The sequence below is a fragment of the Oreochromis aureus genome, linkage group 18 (assembly GCF_013358895.1).
Source record: "Oreochromis aureus strain Israel breed Guangdong linkage group 18, ZZ_aureus, whole genome shotgun sequence".
NCBI lineage: Eukaryota > Metazoa > Chordata > Actinopteri > Cichliformes > Cichlidae > Oreochromis > Oreochromis aureus.
The window spans coordinates 8,936,869-8,960,521 of NC_052959.1; the positions used below are offsets into that span (position 1 = coordinate 8,936,869).

At 41.9% G+C, this 23,653-nt stretch overlaps 1 protein-coding gene across 4 annotated transcripts in view; it reads right to left on the bottom strand.

Annotated features, from left to right (window-relative positions):
* Positions 1–19,761, bottom strand: part of dnm3b (dynamin 3b) — a 29,927-nt gene extending 10,166 nt beyond the window's left edge. The window contains exons 1-15 of one of the 4 annotated variants that reach the window (XM_039601927.1): positions 19,465–19,761; positions 18,586–18,751; positions 16,620–16,693; positions 16,223–16,372; positions 15,026–15,229; positions 12,808–12,906; positions 12,421–12,581; positions 7,508–7,650; positions 7,226–7,361; positions 6,528–6,595; positions 5,745–5,883; positions 5,505–5,591; positions 4,278–4,348; positions 4,031–4,085; positions 2,359–2,472 (exon numbers count right to left, since the gene is read on the bottom strand). In XM_039601927.1, coding sequence (XP_039457861.1) covers positions 2,359–2,472; positions 4,031–4,085; positions 4,278–4,348; positions 5,505–5,591; positions 5,745–5,883; positions 6,528–6,595; positions 7,226–7,361; positions 7,508–7,650; positions 12,421–12,581; positions 12,808–12,906; positions 15,026–15,229; positions 16,223–16,372; positions 16,620–16,693; positions 18,586–18,746 — 1,662 coding nt within the window. In that variant the 5' untranslated portion in view covers positions 18,747–18,751; positions 19,465–19,761. Of the gene's footprint in view, positions 1–2,358; positions 2,473–4,030; positions 4,086–4,277; positions 4,349–5,504; positions 5,592–5,744; positions 5,884–6,527; positions 6,596–7,225; positions 7,362–7,507; positions 7,651–10,755; positions 11,358–11,809; positions 12,189–12,420; positions 12,582–12,807; positions 12,907–15,025; positions 15,230–16,222; positions 16,373–16,619; positions 16,694–18,585; positions 18,922–19,464 lie in introns of those variants that run through there. The other 3 variants (XM_031732929.2, XM_031732939.2, XM_039601928.1) reach the window with 3 other exon arrangements.
* Between the last annotated feature and the right edge of the window lie 3,892 nt (positions 19,762–23,653).

Here is a 23,653-nt window from a genome sequence, read left to right on the forward strand (position 1 = left end):
ACCCAGTGTTCAGACTACCTGTTCATTGTCATACTGGTGTACAGTAGTCTGCACATTGGTTAGACTGGGCATGGACCCTCTTCTGTCAGTCTGTCTTTCTGTGTCCCTTTCTCTCTCTCTGTTTCTATTTCAGGTCTTCGACATGTGTGTGTGTGTGGGGTGGGTTCGTTTTTATTGCATCTTTTGCTTCTTCCTCACCCTTCACTATTTTGAATCTGTTTGCAGTCTGTATTTGTTCCGTATCCATCTGTATTTTGTCCAAAGCGCCCTCTAACGCTCACCACTTTCCTTTCGGTTCTTTTGGGGAATAAACATATATCACCAAATATCACCAACACTAACTGCAGCTTTGAAAAACCAGGGTGTAAAAAAAGAATCAATATTCCCTAGTCCGATCAGAAGCTTTAACCCACAAGATCGCATAATTTATGGCATGAATGAGTAAATGTGCAGGCTGCTAGCCTGGTGCCTCTGATGAAGATGTGGTCCTGTGGAAGTGGGGGTGGGGGGATTGGGGAGGAGGAGGACGAGGAGGAGGAGGAGGAGCGAATGTGGCTGCAAAGCATCAAACACAAGCCAAAGGAACGAAGGGCCAATCAATCAAGTGGAGTTTGAAAATACAGTCAGACACCTCCAGGGAAGTTATTTCAGTGGGTGGTCAGAATGGGACTGGAAAACTGTGAGGCACAGGACAAAGGAGCTATAGTAGACTTCTAAGGTGTCGAACGCTAAATGCTAAAGGCTGATAGGAAAAGTGTGATAACGCAAATAAAACAAAAGAGAGCTATACTCATAAATATGGCGTCAGCTAAGAGCGATTATTCCGTCTATTAAGTTAAGATCTTGTGCTGGAGCTCTTTTGCACACTGTGACACATTTAAGCATTACACATATGAAGGATTAAAGGAAATGACTGTCATGAAGTGATTGGTAAGGGGGGGTGTTGAGCAGGGCACTGATATTGAGTCGAGGGGTTTCTCTTCACCGCAAACACTGGAGGCTCATGTTTGGATTACAAACTTATAATTTTCCTGCCAAGAATGCGAGCAGTTCCAAAGTAACTGGCAGCCACATTAAGAGGGAGTGAGAGGGGGAGAGAGTGGGTGAGTGTGCAGATGTGTCTATGTGCATCCACGCATGTGCACGTGCATCGGGACTATAGAAAGTTCACAGAGTGTAAAACAGAAATATACAAGGCGAAGCCAGCGGAGTCTATAATTTCCTGCACCACCACACTGACGTCTCAAATGACAATCTTTGGACTCGGCGCTGCGCGGCCCCATGTGCTGGGCTGAGTGTGCTTTCATATATTTTGGGTGTCTGCGATTGAACATTTGGTTGGGATTTGGTCCTGTTCCAAATTTGCAAAAGAAGAAGAAGAAGCAAATGCCTAAACTCCCAAAGGAAAGAGGTGGGGAGAAAAGAAAGAGAAATGAGGGGGGTTGAGGGGGGGATTCGAGACAAAACACAAGATGAACGGAAAGACTGAGTGAATGACAGAAATGTGGCCAAAACTCCTCGCAATGGTGACTCATACAGTAAACTGCTCCATCACTGTGATGATCTGCTGCTCAGCAATGCCTGAAAAATGCACAAAAAGCAGTCGACCGGTCTGGGGATAAGTCGAAAGAACGCCGAATTGGAAGCACATATGTTGTAATGAAGGCTGCAGAGAATGCCATTGTCTCTGTGCATTCCCCTTTTTGGAGCCGTACCACAGCAAGAGACTAAACGAGGCCCAATAAACAAGCAGAGACCACACCGACTGGCTGAGGGAGTTGCAGTGTGTCTGCCTATCTACACTTGCTGTGCAGAATATCCTCCAACCTGTACAGCAGGCACAGACAGGCAGATAGACATCAGCCCACCAAGATTAAGCCAGGAGGATGGACCGAATGCTGCATCCTGTTCATGCAGGCTTGTGGTGCAGATGGTGTGCTCAGCTACAAGACCAGTATGCTGCTGCTGGTTGGTCTGTACTTGATATTTTCAAGGATAACTGAAATAAATAAATAAATAAAATTCTTTTTGATCAGTGATTTGAGTCATGTATCCATGTAAAAAGTTGAATGCTGCTTCCTTTCAGCATAGCGTCAGGCTGTTACCTTTAAGTTTTAGTTATTTTTATCCCAGTATAGTAAACGTGTGACATAATCTCAGTATTTTCAGGAAGAAACAAAAAATTCAAAGTCTAAAAGTCTAATTAACTATAAGGAGACAAGCGTGGATACTGAATCCAAACACTTAAATCCTGGCCCCTTCTATCTGGTCTCATCACGACAGCCAACGCCTCACACAGCACATTTGAGCCACAGAAATATTGCATAAAAATACTGATCGTAGCCGCTTTAAACCTACCTCATCATCCTTGAACCAGGAAAGACTCTCAGCAGTCAGGACAAACCAGTACTCCTTGGCTCCTCCCTTCATGATGCTGATATTGTTAATAGTCAGCCAGCCTTTGCGGATGACCTGTGAGGTGGAAGGAGGTGAGGTCAGAAAGTCAGGAAGACATCTACAGACAAACCCTCCCCCCAAAAAGTAAATAAAAACATAAACTACACATAAAAGAAAGAGAACGACACGGTCCTAATGATCAACGACGACTCCGCCTTTCAAGACGGACACCGCAAATTAGTGCAAATCACCCAAAGCATGACTTGCGATGAAATGCGTGTGAAGGTCAGGTTAGGTGTGTCTTTGTGACTCACGGCAGAGCCGAGTGTGTGACTGTGTGTCAGTGCGATCTCATTCACTGTGCTCGCAATGCCACAAGCAGAGGCCCGTGTTAGCTGGTTAAGTGACCGCCGTGTTTAGTGCTTCAAGCACACAATAGAGAGTGTGTGTGTCTCCTGTGGTGTATTAACCCTACAAGCCCTACATAAACAGGCCTGAGGGCACAGTGCCAAGTGATTATTAGGTTAGATTACTGTCAGTCTTACACCGCCTAAGACTCACAAAGGAGGTTACCCGAATCATTACAAAGCCTTTGTGTCTTAGGCCCAAATGAGAGAGCTGTTTTGTAGCTGAAAGCATCACAGGACACCAGAAAGAATTCTTTTTTCACGCTTCTTATCTTATCTTAGAGATTTATTTTAACAGCCATGCCAAAAGCACATTTTCACTATTACGTGTTTAGCTGGTAACCCCCTGTAGTCTGTGGGCCTTGGTGGGTGTAGGCGGTGTTAGAAAGCACACATTTATTAAAGAAAACTCTTACGATCAGGCCTGATGCAGGAGGAGAGGAGGCCTACAACAGGAAGGGATGTGGGGGGTTTAGACACCGTGTGGCACTAAAAAAAAGGCAAATTTTCTAATGCAACCTGTTTTAAAGTTGAGCCTCTGCCCAACAGAAGCGTACACAGCCAATTAGCATTCTTTACCTGTCAGAGTGGAAAATGAGGGGAAAATGTTTTCTTTTATGTAGCAGTGCTGGAGAGCACCACACAATGGGCTGAGTTGTTACTGCAGGCACAAATTACATTGCAAACCATAACCCACAATGAGCGATACTCACCAACAGACACCCAGCTAAGAGGGCAGCTGAGATTCTCACTAAGGGATGGGGATGAAATGCAAAGTGGCACCTTGATGACACAGGAGGGGTTCAAACAAAGGGAAATGTCTCAACAACAACAACACCAGTGATGATGGTGGCAAAAAGTAACAGAACCCAAAGAGATTCTTTCACTAAGGCTACTGGAAGCAAATAAAAATAAAGAAATAAAGAGATCAAAATAAAACACACTGTTCAAAGCTGGTGCCCAATTAAAACATAATACAACATGCATGACGAAAGGGAGAAATAAGTAATAACATAATCTAAAAAACAATGCAAAGGTAAAATGCATATAACATAATGTTTGTGCAATGCATAAGATTTACTCAAATGAAAGAGAGTGCTTTGCACAAGATCTCTTTCATTTCAGCTCTTTGTTTTTTCTTTGCAGTAGCCATCTTGCCGCTGTGTGGGTGTGCAGTACTCCCTCGACCTCCACTGTTTGACACACGAGACGTGACAAATGCTCACCTGATTTCCTGCTGAACTCTGGCTCTTATTAGTCTGACTGCTCCTCTGCTGCGCGCTGTCGCCCAGAAGCAACAAAACAGAGATGGAAGGGCGATGCGGAGATGAGAGGCAAACACAGAGAAAAGAGAAGGTGACAAACATGATGGGGTAAAAGAGAAGTTTCTAAGCATCTGTTTTTACTAGCCTGACATGAGCAGTATTAAAGAATGCATCATAGCAGAGCTAAGTTGGGGGATTGACTCTTTACTTAGCAAATCCAATGAAGTCTTCGTGGTTAGTGTTGATGTAAGAGAGCTGGATGTCAATCAACAGCAGAACCTGGAAATGAAAATCAATGTGTGAGTTTGGGAAATAATATGCTCATTGGCTTTCTTTAGTTGGACAAGTAGCATTAAGACCACACTTTTTTCTGTATTTTAAAAAAACTGGTTTGTGAAACCCTGTTATGAATCATAGACACACAAATGTGGCTTCTGGGTTGAAAAAATGAAGCTAATGCTGAAGTGCCTTAAACCTGCATTGGTTGCAAGTAACTTCCAATCCTATAGAAATCTATAGGGAAACAGCTTTCTGATGTAAACACTGACCTGTTCAGTTTGTGTCCTCAGTCACTCATTTTGGTTCATATTGAATAAAACAAAACTGAATCTATTTTTGAAATCTTTATCATTGTGTTTCAAAGTATTAGATTATCTGTATGAAACTGCACTGTCATTGACTTAACAATGTGTCAATCACGTGTTGTTAGCCTATGAATATGCAGTTTCACAGGTCAAATTGTCATATCTGTTATTTTGCAAAGATTTTATTTATTTTATTTATCTATTTTTTATATTACATTAAATTATTTTGAAGATGTCAACAGTAGAAGCTTTCAAAAACTTCAGAAAGAAGCGGTGAGGTAATGGTAGCTACAGCCATCTTTTATTCTATTTGTTTAGCAGTGTCAAATTTTAATATTTGTCCATGTTAGTTTCTTTCTTCTCAGGAAATGACCATGTTCGGGGAAAAAGATGGAGTGCTAAGGTGTAGGTTGTATTGACACAACAGAGATACAGCTACTTGCTATTTAGTGCTAAGTAATCTTATAGTATTATAGTGTACTAATATAGTGACAGCTAAAATTTTACTCACTAAAAACCAGAGCATGTGATGCAACACTTAATAATCTGTCATATTATTGTCAAATATTTGCACTAAAGTGCTTCAGAAGACTCGCTGATGCTCGTTAGCTTGAGCACTAGCCTTGTTAGCCTATGTTAGCATGAAGAATTTAACCAGAGAACCAGCTAGCTTGGCGCTATCCAGAACATAAAGCCAAAATGTGCCATTTGTACACAAGTGACAAGTTTTGGAAAAATTGTGACAAAACCTTTGCAATTTTTTTTTATATTTGTTTTGTTTTTGTGGTATTTTTGCCTTTGAGTTGTGTGATTTAGAAAAAAGACCGCAACTAAACAGTAACAAGACAAACCTGATCCTTGGCCCGACTCTCTCTGTCTCGGATATGAGACGTGACAATTCTCTCAGTTTCCTCACGCAGCCTGGGGAAGCATTCCAGCTGAAAACATAGTACACAGCTTATGACTCCTTCTACATAATGAATGTGAAATAATATCGTAAATAATGAAAAACCTCAAATGAAATTTCAACCCAAAACATCAAGCTGGTAATATTATCGCAGTACAACAAAGCCAATGAGCAGAAGCCCTACCTTGTTAGAACACTGGCGTACAGTGTTAATCAGTTCCTGGATGACCATGTCCACACACTTGACACAAGGCTCCTTCAGCTTTATGACCTGCTTCTTCACGATGGCTTCAAATGCCATGTCTGGGGTGAAAAGTCCAGTCCTGAATCCCACGAAGAATACAAGAAAAGAGATGATGAACATTAGTAACACATGTTTTGGTTCCACATATATTCCTGCTTTTGATTTGTGTTTTGATTCAGCTAGATGTAACCACAGCCTTCACATGTGGTTCTGAAAATAAATAGATCATTACCATCTTCTACTGACGTGAGTCACTGCAGACCTGTTTTTGTTTTTGGAAGGAATTCAGGCTCAAAATTTGGTGGTGTCTTAAATGTCAGATTTTCTCTTGCTTGGGTGGCCTTTTTTTGGGTTCCAGTGGCTAACCACTGCTGAATCAATATAGAAACACACATAGTCAGAACTGAACATAATAAAAGAAAAGGCCTGCTCCACCCCAGTTCATAAATACTCATACAAACTTTATACTTTCAGGCCTTTTCACAAACCAAATTCAATGCTGGTAATTTCTCACCATACCAGAATGAATATCTCTGGCCACAGCCAGAAAGCTGCGAGCAGTAGCAGAGCACAGGCTCAAAATTTTTGAGGAACTGGATGCTCGATAGAGGAAAACTGGCATGAACTACTTTTGGCAAGTCGATGTGGGCCTGTACAAGGGATTGTTGGAACAAAGACTAGTTTAGGCAGTATCATATTCTCGCCTGGTAGACAAACCCCTACCTGATACCGTGGATGTTCTTGATGGCATAACTGATCTCGCGACGCATCTCCTTCTCATCACACTCCATCTGCGGAGAACAGAGAGGAAGAAATGAAAGAATTGAACAAATGTAATGGATGGGACAGCACGAAGACTGCAAGAGCTCTTCATGCCGAAAGATTAAAGAGAGAGAACATTCTGCACTCGGAGTGTGAAGAAACATCGCTAATGTGAGGCTATTTGAGGATCATTCAAAAGAAAATCACAATAGAGAATAAAGGAGGGAATTACAGTGTGCATGAAGAATAGGGAGGAAGCAGAGGAGGAAAACAAAGGAAGAAATTATGTAATTTAGTCATATTCATCCTTCAAGAGTTACATTTGGTTAAAATGACAAAGAAAAAAAACAAGGGGTGTCACTGTTTCTGCTGTTCCAGATTCATGAAACAACAGAAGGTGGAGTTTTATGTCATTAGCTACTAATATGTACAAATAGGCCAAAGCTACAACTGATGACATGCCCTCATCTGAAAATGTACAGGGAGGATTGGGGCTAAAAAAAAGACACACCATCCTATTTAATCAAACAACTACCATATAATGTTGTTTTAAAGCTTTCATCTAAGTTTCAGTCATTTTAAAATCCTGGCTGTGAGACTTAAGACTGTGTTAAATGTGACTGCAGTGATTGCATTTCATTTTAACTTCAGTACATCACCTTGACCAACTCAAAGGGGAAACGCTCATGGAAGATGCGGTTGATTTTTGCTCCACCAGACAACTCCACTGTGTCCACCTGGTCCCCTGAACCCTCAATTCTCTTCTCAAAGTCCACGGAGAACTGCTGCACCATCCTGTAACATGAAAAATGGAAAACCTCAAAATAAATCAACGATGATTCATCATATTCAATATATGGTAGGATTTCTGCAGCAAACACATTTTCTGCCAGCAAAATCTAATCTGAATGCTTTGGCCGTGGGAAAAATGGGGTACTGACTGCAGCAGCTGCTTGGTTTTGCGAGACGGGTCATCAGGTCGGTATCCCCGGTATTCCTCTGCCTCCTTATCCAGAGCCAACAGCTGGGACTGCAGCTTGCTGCGGAAAGCTGGCAGGGTGTCCCGGATGTGGTTGGTAAGTTGCTTTAGAGACACAAAGCCACCATATGAAATGCATTAAAATCATGGTTTCATTGATAATTCTTACATATTTGCCATTTTTTGCAAGACAGAATAATTACAGTCAGGACTGTTTATTTTACTGTAATCAAGGAGGATTTAGCCAAACACTCATTCAGTTGATGTTTTTAACGAACACCTTTTATTGCATGTAATGCACAAACACACCAACAGAGGGCAGTAATATTCCTTCAACATACATTGTAAAATTACTATTACAACACTCCCACTTAATTTTACCATGGAGTTCACTTACTTGACTGCCATTGCTTATTTCTTTCCAAAAAAAAACATTATGCACCTATATCACAGTGTTACTAGAAAATAAACATTTTCTCTCGTTTTGAACTCACACAAAAAAAAATGTACTGTGTCCATCTTAGACAAAAACATTATTCTTCATTACAGTTATATGCTTGACGTCTTAACATAAGCATAATATAGGCATGTTAAGGATAACCCTTTTAAACTGAACACAGTCCAATCTTCTCTCTGAGATACTCAAACCTTTGTCTAGGCAGTGGTTTGGTTAAGATGTCAGCCTTCATGTTCTCTGTACAGCAATACTTCAGCTGGATTTGTCCATTTTGCACACATTCACGGATGTAGTGGTAACGAATGTCTATGTGCTTTGTTCTTGCATGATCAACTGGATTTTTTGCGATTGCAATTGCTCCTTGATTGTCCTCCAGGATCACTGTTGCTGTGGTTTCCATTCCAAGTTCAGTTAGTAGTCGTCTTAACCAAACTCCTTCTTGTGCGGCTTGGCTCAAAGCAATATACTCAGCCTCTGCAGTTGAAAGTGCAACTGTTGCTTGTTTCTTGCTAAGCCAACTGACTGCACCTCCTGCAAGTAGAAAGATGTTTCCAGTTGTAGAACGTCGATCGTCCTGATCACCTGCCCAATCAGCATCTGAATACCCAATCAAGGTTCCTGTTTCTGTTCTTTGATATTTGAGTCCCAGGTTTAGAGTTCCTTTCAAATATCTCAGGATTCTTTTCACAGCTGTAAGGTGTGTAGTGTTTGGGTTTGCATTGAATCTTGACACCACACTCACTGCTTGTGCAATATCTGGTCGTGTGGCCATGGCAGCATACAATAAACTTCCAACCATTGACTGATACATGCTTGGGTTTACAGGTTGACTGACATCATCACTCTTTCTTAATTTAACATTTGTGTCGGCTGGAGTTGCTACAGGATTGGCACTGTACATTCCATACTTTTGTAGTATGTTTTCAATATACTGTCTCTGATGAAGCACAACATGGTTTTTGGCCTTGTCTTGGACCACTGAGATGCCCAGAATGTACGATAGCTCACCCATGTCCTTCATTTTGTAGTGTTTCTTCAGAGTGTCCTTTAAGTTCGTCATGCTCTCTGCTGATTCTGTAATCAAAATCAGATCATCAACATACACAGCCAATATTTCCAACTCCTGACCTGTTCTAACAAACACACACTGATCTGAGGTACTCTGTGTAAAACCAATACTTTTCATGAACTCTGTAAAAGCTTTGCTCCAGCAACGTGGAGACTGCTTCAGTCCATATATTGACTTGTTTAGTTTGCACACTAGATGTTCCTGTCCAGGTTTGATGTAACCCTCCGGCTGCTCCATGTAGATTTCCTCTTCCAGGTGTCCATTCAAGAATGCGGTCACAACATCCATTTGATGCACATTCAGGTTGTTTTGCACAGCAAATGATAACAATGTACGAATTGAACCAAATCGTACAACTGGAGAGAATGTTTCATCATAGTCTGCACCATAAATCTGTGAATACCCTTTGGCAACAAGTCTGCACTTGTATCTTTCCACTTGTCCATCACTGTGATGCTTAACTTTAAAGACCCATTTTGATCCAACTGCTTTGCGATCCTTTGGTAGATCCACTAAGTCCCATGTGTCATTTTCCAGCAGTGACTCATATTCCAAATCAGCTGCTTCTTTCCACTCCTTTGCATTTGGACTTGACATAGCCTCTTCCAGTGTTTTTGGTTCTGTGACACAACAGAGGTTTGCATAATGATCAACTGTAGCTACATCAGCAAACTCCTCAAATCCATATCTCTTTGGAGGTCTTCTGATCCGCTGATCTCCTTTCGCAGCATCACTGGCGACAGTCTCCTCAGTACTTGTTTGTCTTTCATCCGTGTGTAGTGTCACCTCATTCCCAAAACAGAGATCATCTTCACTTTGTTTGCATTTAAACTCTGTTTCATTGAAGACCACATCTCGTCGAATCAGTATTTTTCTTTTTGCTCATCCCACAGTCGGTAGCCTTTTGCATTGGTTGCATATCCCAGGAAACGAACTTTCACTGCCTTTTTGTCCAGCTTCTTTCTCTCTGTGTCTGGAACATGAGCATAAGCAACACAACCAAATACTTTCATATGGCTAACATCTGGCTTTTTTCCATACCATCTCTGATAGGGTGTTTCATTCTTTAAAGCAGATGTTGGGAGCCTATTCTGTATGTAAGCTGCAGTAGCAACAGCTTCTGCCCAGAATGTGTTTGGCAACTTTGCATGTGACAGCATACTTCTAGCTGATTCCACTAGAGTTCTGTTTTTCTCTCTGACACCATTTTGCTGTGGTGTGTGTGGTACAGTCATTTCATGGTGGATGCCTTGAGCTTTCAAATATTCTTGAAACTCTTTAGATGTGTATTCCCCACCATTGTCAGTTCTGAGTCTTATTACTCCCTGTCCACATTCATTCGAGAAGATTCTTTCAAACTCTTTGAACTTGCTCAGGACTTCCGTTTTTCTCTTATGAAATACACTTTACAACATCTGGAGTAGTCATCAATGAAAGTTACAAAGTACTTTTTTTCCTCCTAGTGACTCAGTTTGAAAAGGACCACAAACGTCACTATGCACTAATTGCAACTTGCGCTTTTGATCGAATTTCTCCCACTGATTTGTAAGGCTTTCTTGATAATTTGCCCTCAACACAAGCTTCACAAAAATGTCCTCCTCTTCATTTGTAAAGCTAACTCCTTTTACCAAGTTTTTGACTTTTTCCAGATTTGTAGTGTGACCTAGGCGCTGATGCCACATACTTGTTGGAACTGATGCAGTTGACGCTCCATGACAAGTTGTGCAGTTTCCTCGATGTCCAGCTGATACAATCCGTCAGATCGTTGTGTTCCCATTCCATGGAGAGCTCCATTCTTTCCTCTTATGTAGCAATGAGTCCTTTTGAACTTCACTGTGTTTCCCTTCTTGGCAGCAGCTCCCACTGAGAAAAGGTTCATTGATAATTTGGGAACATACAGCACATCAAACATTGTGACATCTTTTCCATCACTAACTCTGAATGACATTTTCATTGTTATGTTGCCCAGGCCTAAAGCCTCAACTACTCTGCCATCACCGAGTTTCACTGTTTGTGGTTCTGAAAACTCTTGGTAGTTCTGTAGAGCTTCTTTATTCCATGTCATGTGTTTTGACGCTCCTGAATCAATTAACCATTCTTCTTGTTGTGCATCACTTTTACATGACTCATTTACAACAAAAGCTCCCTCATATGAGTCCTCTTTGTCTTTATACAGCACGCTTTTAGCCTTGTGGGTTTTGTATTTCTTTTTAATGCTTGGACAATCACGCTTGATATGTCCTTCCTTCCCACATCTGTAACATCTCCATGAGTCGGAGCTGTTTGCTCCCCTGTTTTTGATCCACTCTGCTCATTTCTATGCATCTGAGATGACATAGCTGATACACTACTGGACACATTGGTGTTGTCAGTAAGCACTCGCTTTTGTTCCTCATTTATCAAGGCTTGTTGAACAAACTGTAGTGTCAGACTGTCCATCTTTGTCTCCAAAGCAGTAACAACAGTTGCATAGCTGGGTGGCAAACTACCTAGAAGGGTGACAATTTGATCTTCCTCTTCAATTACAGAACCTATTGCCCCTAGCTGATCAGTAAGTTCCTTCATCCTTTTTAAATGATCATTGAGATGTTCTCCTTCCTTCATTTCACACCGGAAGTACTTCTTCTTCAGAAATAGCTTGTTAGCAACAGTATCTCTTTCAAACTGTGCTTTTAGCATCTCCCATGCTTCTTTGGGGTCTTACAGTTTGTTATCAAGTACAATTGGGGTGTACTTACATTCAGTACCAGCACTGAAAAAGCCTTTTCCTTCTTCCGTTCAAATTCAGCTCGTACTTGGGCATTAGCATCCGCAGCTAGCTGCTCCGTCTCTTGTACCATACCCCACAGTCCTTTTGCCTTCAACAGGTGCTCCAGTTGAAATTTCCACGTTGCCCAATTCTCCGGTCCGTTCAGCTTGTCAATAAACATTCTATCTTCCATTGTGAATCCCACAATCCTGTTTATGACTCCCAAAAAACGTGTTAGCAGCTTCCTTTGGCGACCTCTGGGCCCATAACCTGATGTTTTTAACGAACACCTTTTATTGCATGTAATGCACAAACACACCAACAGAGGGCAGTAATATTCCTTCAACATACATTGTAAAATTACTATTACAACATCAGTAACACTGCAGAATGAAAATGTGAAATGCCTCCTCCAGTAAATGATAAATTATTAGGAGCTGAACTAGAAAGCGTGAGTGTGTTTTCCATCTCCTTACAGTCTTATATCACCCACACTGATGTGCTGTATAATGGAAGCCAACAAAAAAAAAAGTAGGCCGCCCTCTTATTAATTATGTAAAGTGTATGATGGAGAAGCACTGGTGGGGAACCTGTGATCACCTGGTTGAGTATTTTCTGCAGGCGTGGAGTGCCCATTTTCTCAGCCATGTGCCTGTATGCTGGGTGGGACAAAAAAAACTTCCTCTCGGCTTCTAAAGCTGCCTTAATGTCCTTCCTTCCATCAATATCCTTCTGACTGCGATTCACCACTCCGATGTACCCTGGGAGCGAACAAAGACGAATACAAACAAAAATGAGAATCTTAGTAACAACTACATGGGTAAAATAACGAGAGAATGGATGTGAAAGCAGGTAAAATCTGGACAGACATTTGATTCTGAGAACAAGAACACAGATTGAAGTTTTCAGAGCGGAGAAACTGTAGGAGAAGAGAAATGGCAAGAGCCAAATAGAAGCTGGCTAGATCGCAATAAAACAAACACACACCTCTTCGAAGTGGAAGCAATTTGTTCTCCAGGACATCACGGGCATCTGTGCCCTCATCCATCAAATCCAATTTGGTGATCACTCCAATAGTCCTCAGACCTGCAAAGGGCATTAAAAAGTCATACAATGGGAAAGGAAGTGGTAGTCATTAGGAAACGCTAGTTTCTTTTAAAGATTTTGGGTTACTCTTTTTAAGCACAGAATTAGATTAGAATTAAATTGTTTGCAGTTTTGCCTGCTTTTGAATCAAACAGTATGGATGCGACTGAAGTGCAGACTTTCAACTTTAATTCAAGGGGTTTAACAAAAATTTTGCTTTAACCGTTTAGGAATTCCAGCCATTTCTGATAAAATACTTATATTATTTTAAATATAAGAACTGTTTTCTATACTTGAAAGAAACTCCTTCGCATTTAGTGACTGCCTGAAGTCTAGAACCCATGAACATCAACATATGCCATGTTTACCCCCTTAAGATGCCCATCTAGGCTTTTTTTGTGGGTCCCTCTGCCTTCAGTTTTGTCTTCGGTAGCTGGAACGCATGCTCTATTGGGATGGGATCAGATTTTGCCATTGAAGAATATTCCTTTTCCTTGAGAAGTCTTTGAATTGCTTTTGCAGTATGCTTTGGATCATTATCCATTTGCACTGTGAACCACTGTCTGATCAGTTTTGCAGCGACAGGACTCCTCACACGTCATCCTGCTGCTTCTATCAGCAGTCACATGATCAATAAACACTAGTGACCCAGTTCCACAGCCATACATGTCCATGTCATAACGCTAGCTTCACCATCTCTGACAGATAACGTGGTATCCTTCAGATCATGAGCTCTCCTCCTCCTGTTTGTCTCCTCTCATCTTTCTGGTGCAAGGCAATCTTGTTCTCATCTGCCCAAAGAACTTTTTTCCAGATCCCTGTTTTCTGGCCTTCTTGAGTAACTCGTGGTTTGCACCATGTATTTCCATTAATTAAGGTGTTTCTAGATTGTAAACCTTGATAACATTACAACTAACGGTTTATGATATCTCTCAGGTTTTTCAGGCAAAATGATGGCCTTCCTCACCTGCACTCACATTTCTTTGGGCCCCATATTTAAAATGTCAGTGAAAAGCTATAAAATACAAAACATTTTACCTAACAACAATGGAACTGACTTCATATATGTTCATGAAACTGCTGTCAGTCAACCAAGAAACCTTTGAACCTCTGAAAATGGGGAATTTTGTATAAAAATGGGTGTAATTACTAAACAGTGAATGCAATATTTTTTTTTTCAAACTCACCACATTAATGCTCACAGCTTGCACTTCAATTACACATAGATTGTTTGATTTAAAATCCACTCTGGTGAGTATTTGTCTTTTTGTATTTATTACAGTGTAAAATTATACAGTCCTCACACGGAGCAAAAAAGCTTATATTGCACATCTGCTTCCTATTATAATTAACTATGTATTTATTGTTTGTTGTCCATTATACTAAATGTTCCCATTTGGGGCTCATGAAGGTCTGGGCCTTAATCCAGCTTTGTATCCAGCTCTCGCTATACTTTATTGCTTCCCTTTTGCCACGCTTTGTTCTTCTTCTTTTCTCCATTCTAAAGCATCCTTTCTCTGTTTCTGCTTACCTCCTGTATTCCTTCACCTCACTTTTCTTGTCTGATATAATTCGTCTTTCACACAAGGTTATTTTGTTCAAGTCCTCTTTTTAGCTATTTCACCCTCTTGTCCACTTCTGTGTTCTCGTCTCCTGTCTGAAGGTCAAACTCTTCAGTTAGGTGGATTCTTTTCTCTTTTCCTATCATTTCTATTCATCTCACGCAGCTTTTTCTTACCCCCAACTTATCTGCCTAACTTTATTTCCACACCAGTTAAGACATTGGTTTTCTTTCCCGTTCCTTGTTTATCATTTGATTTGTGCATTCCTCATCTCCATTCTCCTCTTCTCTCAGACCCTCGTTTCTAATAAAAATGTGACACTTGATCATTCCCTACAGGGAAATCCTGCTTCCACATTCAGAGCGGTCAAAGCACAAGGTCAGACACTGAGCACCCACCCTGCAGCTGACAGAGATTGAAAGTCTTACTGAGGCTGGCCCAGTAACCACAATGCCACTGTGTACTGACTTCATTTCCTTCAGTTTCTCATTCTACATCCTTGCTACAGCCTCTTTTATTCCCAATATCTGGTGCTTACCCCAGCATCCTTGCCTTACCCTGGGGGTCCACATCCTTCGCCAGTTTTAGGGCATCAGAGTTGGCCAGGTCAGTGTTGGCCGGAGTGACGGCCAGGATCAAGCAGCTCTCTCTGGTGATGAACTGCATGATCATATCCCTGATCTGTTGCTCGATGTCCGCGGGCTGGTCTCCGACTGGCACCTTAGTGATCCCCGGAAGGTCGATGAGAGTCAGGTTCAATACTGCACAACCAGAGGAATGCAATATAAGAACTGGCCATACTGGTTTGACATTTCTGTGATGTGCAGCTAGTCCAACATTCATTTAACTATGGTGGTTGATAACTAGAACATTTGGCTAGATTTCTCAGTCTGTCAACTGTTCAACAGTGACTAAATATGTAGGCGGCTCTGAGATACCATAATTGAAATCAGCAAATTAGAGCAAACAGCTAAAAGGTAAATGAGTAAATACAATGCTATGCACGCTTTTACTAACTGCTAGTTTTACCTCATAAGTTATCACAAGTTTCACATTTCCAGCTTAAAATTAGCCAGTGCTGGCATGAACCAAAGACCTTTTAAAGTGTATCATCTGTGGTTAAAGCTTTATAATAATCCTAGAAGTCATTTTTGCAGCAATAAAGTTCTGTAAAGCAGATACAGTGGGAGAACAACTTTCATTGAAGACTAAATCAGGTAAATAAAGTGCTATGAAATAAAAGTCTTAGTCAGTAAGCCAGCTATCCCTCAGCATTTCAAGGCAGGTAGATGATGCTATTAGCTTTTAAAATGAAAGACAATCCACATTCTCAGTTTGACAGGAGGTCACAGAAGGTGGGAAGCTGAATTGGCTAGTCTATTATTTCATATCCCTTTAATTCTAAGACTTATATGGCTATAAAAAAAATAATAGCGCAAACAATCTGAGGGCAGCAGCACAACGGAATATGCTATGCAACAATATCAACACAGAGCCTTTAAATGATCTGGTTGCCTGCCTGCCTTTCACATCATCAAAACTCATTCATATCCAGCACAATAATTTCACTAGCAAAACTATCTTCTTTGTTTCTAATGACCCAGTTTTTAAAGAGTCTATCTGCCAACCGTTGAAACGAGGAGCGAGAGTATGATGACTCACAGCTTGTCACGTTCTAGTTTGATTCAAAAGTGTTACTGCATACTGGCACTTGGCAGTAAAAAGAGGAAAAGGGTGAGTTATTCCTTTCACACCATTAGGGGAGTAAACCCGCAGGTTGATGGGGATGGGAGATATGCCTTTGTTGGCCCCCGTGACACGGTCCGTCTCTCCCTCGATCTCCTGGCGAACCTCATCGAAGTCTGTGAACTTTTTCCCTTTGCAGTGGAGGAATTCAGCCCATTCTGAGAGGATGAAAATGGAGAGCATATAACAGAGATTAGTAATGGCTGTGCTGCATGTGTCTGAGTGGAAAATAATGCCAGAGCGGGAGGGAATAAAAGCCAGAGAGAGAGGGGGAAAAAGCAGTACCATTTAAAAAGGAGAGAGGAGGAGGCTGCATTTGTGTGTTTTGTATGTGTGTGTGTTTGTGTGTAAGAGCATGTGTGTTTGCATGCTAGCATGTGTGGGTGTGTGGCTGTGTGCACCCACCTGCAGAAGAGTTGATAAGCTGCAGAACCAGGGGCCTGCGGGTGACAATGCCAGATCCACGGGGCAGAAAGTCCCTGAGGACAGACAGCCAATCAAAACTCATTACATCAAACCGCAGCAAATGTAAACCTCTTTCCAAGTGTGGCTATAGATAGCATAATGATAATGTTATTTACAGCTTCTACCTTTGAAGTATTGAAAGGCAAATTTCTTATAATTACACCAGTTACGATGGCATGACAGCTAGCATAAAGCTTTCAGTGTCATTCGTGTAGTCTGCTGTAGGCCATTTCAAAACAAGTGGGAAAAAAGGGGCCATTTTAAAACATGTCCTGTGGCTTTCAGCTGCTGCTACTGCAACCCAGTAACTCCAACAGTAAAGAACAACCTGACCCGATAAACAACAGGTCAGAATACCGAGCTGCATCGCTGACGGCGAGCTCTCCCATTTTAAAATAGTGACTTGCACATGCAGGCATGCCACACACCTAACAGCCTACCTCTTATGCTTTAAGGTCTGTTTCAAGAACCTTATTAACACATATTGACCCTCAGAAGTCCCTAAAGTGGGTGAGTTGTTTTTCCTTTTTTTAAAAGCCCACTACTTGTCCATTCAGCGCTGTGCAGAGCCAGTGCTGGACAGATGGACCATTACTCAGCATCACGACTCTAAATGAGGACTGAAACAGAACTAAATCAATGCATCCATCTGGAACTGTGCGCTTGTAAGGACATGCAATATTTGGTTACAAAGACATTCAAGCTAATGGCATTTTTGGTATTTAGTTGTGCACCTCCATAAACACTGACAAGCAGGCTATAAAAGAGTGGCCAGAATCGGTGCAGCAGATAACAACTGACTTTCAAGTATGTAGCGTGGGTCAAGCTTCAAAAACAGTAGTAATGAAATGGCATCTTTTAATAGACCCTCCCTGCATGTAAAATATTCTCATCTAAAAGTAAATGTCGACACTATATGCTCTAGTGTATGCTTTCAAGTGTCTGGAATCTGAGCCTAGCTCCAATAACCCCGCTGGTATTCTTTCCAGTGCCACAGAAATCATCACGGCCAACAGCTCGTTTTGCAGACAGAGCAGCGGACTTCTCCCCTTAAAATGGACACATGAAGGGATCCCTAATCGATTTAAAAAGCAAAGTTCTCATCAAATTTAGAGAATACACGATTAGTACGTCTCTCTATTAATAGACAACTGAGGGACGCTATAATTAGCTGTCAATTAAAAGAACCCCAATCTCTTTAAAATGCACGGTTATAAAGAAACCATGGCAACACATTATTGTGTGAGAATAGTGAGATTCTTGTAGCAGATAACATTCTAGAAGCTACTGGACAGCAGGAAAAAATGTCATTGTGGAGCCTGGATGTATTTCTCATTTTCAGATTCATAGCTTGCTGCTTATGGAGTTGGAAAAAAAAACCAACAACAAAAAATCCAGATATATAAATCAAGGGTGAAAAAATTATGAATATTCATGTGTTTGGAGAAGTGGGAGCTGACACCTCTGCATGAACAGTAGGATGGTGGTTTTATAAAGGTTACATGCAGCAATCTGCATTTTACACAACATCCGAACATAACGCCATCATTACATGGTTCACGGGAAAAGCAGTGGTTATTATTTTTAGGGTTGTGAGGCGGCCTCCTGGAGCTGGTGCTGATTGGGCCAAAATCCCCAAAGGTGCTGCTGTAACCCAAATAAAGCCTCCATCCCCTGTTGGCGGTCACAAGATATGGATATGTGGTACCAAAAAAAAAAGAGAAAATAAAACAGCAGCACAGAGAGCAACTGAAGCTGTTCGCCATAAGGTGCTTCAACTGTGACTTAAAGCAGGGGAAAGATGGTCTGAACTCTCCGCACAGCCAGATTGGCCCCATAGGCCTCTTATGTCATCCTCAAGGTTAAAGTGAGAAGGGATTATCCTATTTCTGTTAGTCAATTTTACCTGCCTACAAAGTTCTCCAGCACAGAGCTCTTTCCTGCACTCTGGCCTCCGACCACTGCGATCTGCGGCAGGTCCAGGTTGCAGGCCTGGCCGATGGAGCTGAAGGCATCCTGCAGCTTGTTGACCAGCGGGATCAGCTCCTCCATGCCACGGTTTCCCATGGTGCCTTTAGACGGAAGGATCAGCGAATGGAGAGAGAGAGAGCAGGAGGAGGAGGAGAGATGAGGGGGGAAAGATGTGGCTCTGCTATATTAGTCCAGGACTACCGCGGTGCTTGTTGATGTAGTGAAGTCATCTAGGCGCGCATTGCCCCGAGCCAAGCGAGGGTCGGACCGACTGTGGAAGCAGCAGACAGACACAGAGAGAGAGAGCGGAGAGGAGAGAGGCCAAGAAGGAAACATACAGCGGGAAAGAGAGAGAGAGAGAGAGAGAGAGAGAGAGAGAGAGAGAGAGCGCAGAGAGGAGATGTGAACAGATAGGGACAGACAATTGCGCAGTTGCTTCCAACCACCACAGCCCCCCCTCCCCTTTCTCCTTTTCGCTTCCCCCCACTATTTCTCTCTATTTTTATTTCCCTTTGACACAAAAACACACACAATCACAGCGACACACACACATACACACGAAGGCTACACTTTCAAGGGCATTCGGTGAGCTCCATATCGCCACCGTGCGCAGTCCCGTGCTCCCGGAGGCTTCACAAATCAAACACGAATCACGCTTTAACAAACCGCACAACAAAGCATCCTTCGCGGCGAGAGGACACACACACACATACGGTGATATCTCAATAGAAAACAGCAACCAGTAGGGAAAAAAAATGCAGCACGGGATTGATGCCAAGATTGTGGTAAGCTATTGTGCGGCTGTGACATTTACCCCGCCTCAGGATTCCCTCGGTGTTTTCAGTGCCCGGTCGCTGTCCAGTGCTGAAACGAGGCACAGATCAGGCAGCAGAGACGAGTGACACGAGACCCTCGGACGATTATACGAGCACCACCTGCTATGGCGGTGCATCGGCTTAGCGTAAAACTCCTGTGCATTAATGGTGCTCGCCTGCGGGGGCTGGCGTTACGCTCGGCTGGATGTCAGAGCTCTCATCCCGATCCCAAATTTGCCTTTGACAGATTAATCATTTTCCCCTCGCTCTCTCTCTCGCTCCTCTTTTTTTCCGCGGTGTAATTGCGAAGCTGTCACAGCCTATCGACGCTTCGGAGGACCAATAGAAACCTCGAGATTGCAGCCGAGGCAGAGAAACGCGGCTCCCTATTGGTTGGGCGGGTACAGGTTAGGCCTACCTGAGCCCGCCCCCTGTTTACATCCGTGCCGTTTCTGCCGCTGTGACTCATGCGGCACGGCTGCGCATCGCTGCAACAGAAGAGGTAAATGCGCTCCTGCAGATCCCCGCAGTAGCAGCCGAAAGCAGCTGTCGTAAATTTCTACCGCTTTCAGACGTGGCACGGTCGTTTTATGACACCTTGCTTTTGTGCGCGATAGAATATGACCCTGTATGGCACTCAAACCACGCTCGGTGATGTAAAGAGCGTAAGGGGTTTGCTCTTGAGCAGGCACAGAAGTGTAACGCCTGGCCTCCTGACTGGTGGAAGCGGTCATGCGGAAAGGACGGTGCCGTCCTGCCTTAACCTCAAGCAGGACGGCATCTGTGCCTGGTAGCGCCGGGTGACATCTGCTGTCATCAGAAATAGTCTTTAAGGAGAAAACTGGTTTGCTTTTAAGAGCCCTGAGCCGAGAGGTTAAAGAGTAAAGTGCTGGCTCATAAATGGAGGCCACAGTGGAGCCTTCCATTTATTTAAATTCTAGTAAAAGCTCAGGGGTTAGTCGGCATTTGCCCTTTTCATTATGGCCAAGCCTTTCAAGCTGGGTCCACTCGTAACGTCACGCTGTAGTGAGCACTAGAGGGCAGTAACGACCAATGTTTACTGGCCTTATCGTTGAGAAAATTAAAACGAGCTACTTGATTGAAAAACAAAAAGATATCAGGGCAATTACAGAAAGTGGAGGAAGCACTATCAAGTCACTGTCATGGAATTAAAAAAAGATCTCTGTAAGTGCCTAAAGTTCCTTTTTGTTTTTCTAGAAATCTGCATTAAAGGAGTTGTCTTAAAGAGGGATGCAGACAAACACTATGTAAGTAGAACAGTGTGAGCTTACCCAGGGCTGTCCAGTAACAACATCAATCCAATACTTCTCTCTCGCCATTGCTTTCATACCCTGCCAAAGCTCGTGTGTCCTGATAAATCTGGGGCAAGACCAGAGCTGGTCTCCAGGTCAGTATGTAAGCCTCAATAATGCAGGTGGGCCTGTTTTTAGATCAAGACCTGGCAGCTACCTTAATACTTGCTTCAGTACTTGCTGGTCAGCAGGGGCACCTTAAAGATGAGGTGCTGGATGATTTATTGGAGATTAGTTATTGTGGCTCTGGGCCACTAGGCCGATATTTACTGATTATCTGTTTAAGAAAACCATAAATATAAAATAGCTACAAAACTGCAAAAGAACACAACCTTCTAAATGTTTGTGTTAATAGGAAAAATGGCACCACTTCCTGGTAACATCAACATCAGGGATGCCACAGAGTATTTGAAATAGATAAAAATGAATATATATCAAAGTTTGTGGAGAGCAGTGTGGACTTTTAAATATTTTTTTTACATTTATTTCCAACTACATTTGTAGTTGGAAATGTATCCAAAATATTTAACTGTGTTCATACTATAGATCATAATTACATAATCAGTCTGAATACATCTGCCTTCAGGTGTTATTTAATCATCAGGTCAGGATCAGGATGACTCTGATGAAGGCCACAGGTTGAAACATGTTGGTCAAGCAGTAAAGCTGCTCTTCATACCCCAATATTGGTGGAGCGTCAGCCTCTTTCTACACTGATTAGTGCAGAAGTATAAACCAGACATCAGACGGCTGTGTCCTGTCAACCCACGATAACTTGGGTACTTAGCCTAAGTTATCTAGGCAAGGCAGAATGAATTTATTGCCCAGCTTATAAATACATTCATTCAGAAATTAATTTCTAACATGTTTGGCACATTTGATGACATGTTTATTTATTGACTGATTGTTTATTTGACTAAATTGAATCCATTTTTAAATTTTTATTACGGCACTTTCAGTCCTCCACAGTGTGTCTGTGTGGACGTGTGTATTTGCTTGTAATTATATGCGCACTTTGAATGAGAGGCAGATGGTCAAGAGCTGGTGGAGAACATATTATTGGCTTCAGGTCAAAGAGAGGCCGGGGAGAGTAGTTATCAGCATGCCGGTCTCCATGAGCCACTCCATCATGGCCTTGAATCATCGATTACCCATGCTTGACTGCAAACAGCGTTTGGACAGGACGGTGGCATCTGCTTACCCTATCTAAGCTCATAAATTTGGGCCCTACTGTATCCGGTTTGAGATGTACCAGAACGCAAAGTGCTGTTCAGCAAAGTCCAAGAAGAAGCCAAAGACAGCAGCGCACATGTTCAGTCTGATGCAGCATTAAATGTGTTTCTAAGGAATTCCTTGCCCTTTCATTCTCTCTAGCACGAGACTGCACGTCCCGGTGAGATGAGCCAAAGATATTCTGTTATTCAAGATGAAACTAAATCAGGGTCTGTACTTGGGAAAGTTGCAAACTATTCAACTAAATCAGGGGAAATCTTTCAGAGATTTTCTCAATTTTCCTCATTCGAGACAGTTTGAATTATGTTCCAAAGGGGTAGGAGGCTGTTGTTAAAATGTCATCATTTTGGGGGAAATAGTGGCCCTCTTACATAACACAACTTTAAACAGCCACATGGAATGAGGGCTGGTTTTGTAGTGAGGAAAAGAAGAATTTACTGAAAGTGTTGAATGTACACATTAGAGGAACTGAAGTCCTGTGACACTGCATCAGGAGCTACTATTAGATTTGCAGTGAACAGAAATTCCATGATTTTTTACAGTATGTGAGGTAATGCCACAAAAGACACTGATATTAGTTGTGGGCAGGTTACAAGGCAATTCTGGAAAGTATGGTGTCATATTTTAAACCTTAAAACACTGAACTGTGCTGTAGTCGGTGCAGGCACTGCAATCAGACACTTCTTCAATTTTAATGGGATCTTTCTTAAAACCTTATCATTGCAACTCCAGACTGAAACATCTCCAGAGGTCTTGGGTAGATTCTGGAAATTCACATCCCTTTGAGATTAAATGTAAAGTGGTCAAAATTCCAAACTCTTCCTAATTAGGATTATTGGGTAATTTTAACTTTGCGATCAAAGAACACTCTACCTACAGACCAAGTAGCATGGCTTGTTATTCCAGCCATCTATCTGTTTTCTTAACCACTTATTCAATATAAGACTGTAGGATGCTGGAGCCTGTCCCAGCTGGAGTGCACCCTGGTCAGGTCACAAGTCTTTAACACAGAGACAGCCAGCCATTCACATTCATAATCACACCCACGGGCAACTTAGAAGCACCAATAAACAGAACAAAAGTTTAGGTAAGGTTATGATTTGTAACAGTGCAGATTATTTTCCAACTTTTTTTTTTTTTTTTTACACATGAGCAGTTTCATATTTTCTCTCTCTTTTTCTTCATAATTTGACAGTGTTCAGAGTTACAGGCCCTCAGAAATCTCACTTTTATCCTTTGTTTTCTGTAATCAACTTTGAGCATCAGTATCATGAGATATAACATATATATAAGCAACAAGCTAATGTCTATGTCGTAGAAAAAGAGAAACAGTTTGTTCTTTGCTCTCATAAACATGAAGCAATAATTTTGAGTAAAGTGCATCAGAGATATTTAAAAAATAAGGTTTATTTATTCAAATAATTAATCAATATGGAAAATCTTTGTTATAAACTGAATCTATACCTATCAAGTACATTTCATTTGAACAGACTGCAGTACTTATGCAACAAAATTACATAGGGAATCTACATGTAATTAAAATACTTAAAGTCAGTATTTTTGACTGTGTTTTACTTATTTCCAGATAATTCACTGGATAAAACTTTAAACTGAAAACTTTCAAATCCCACATCTCTACATG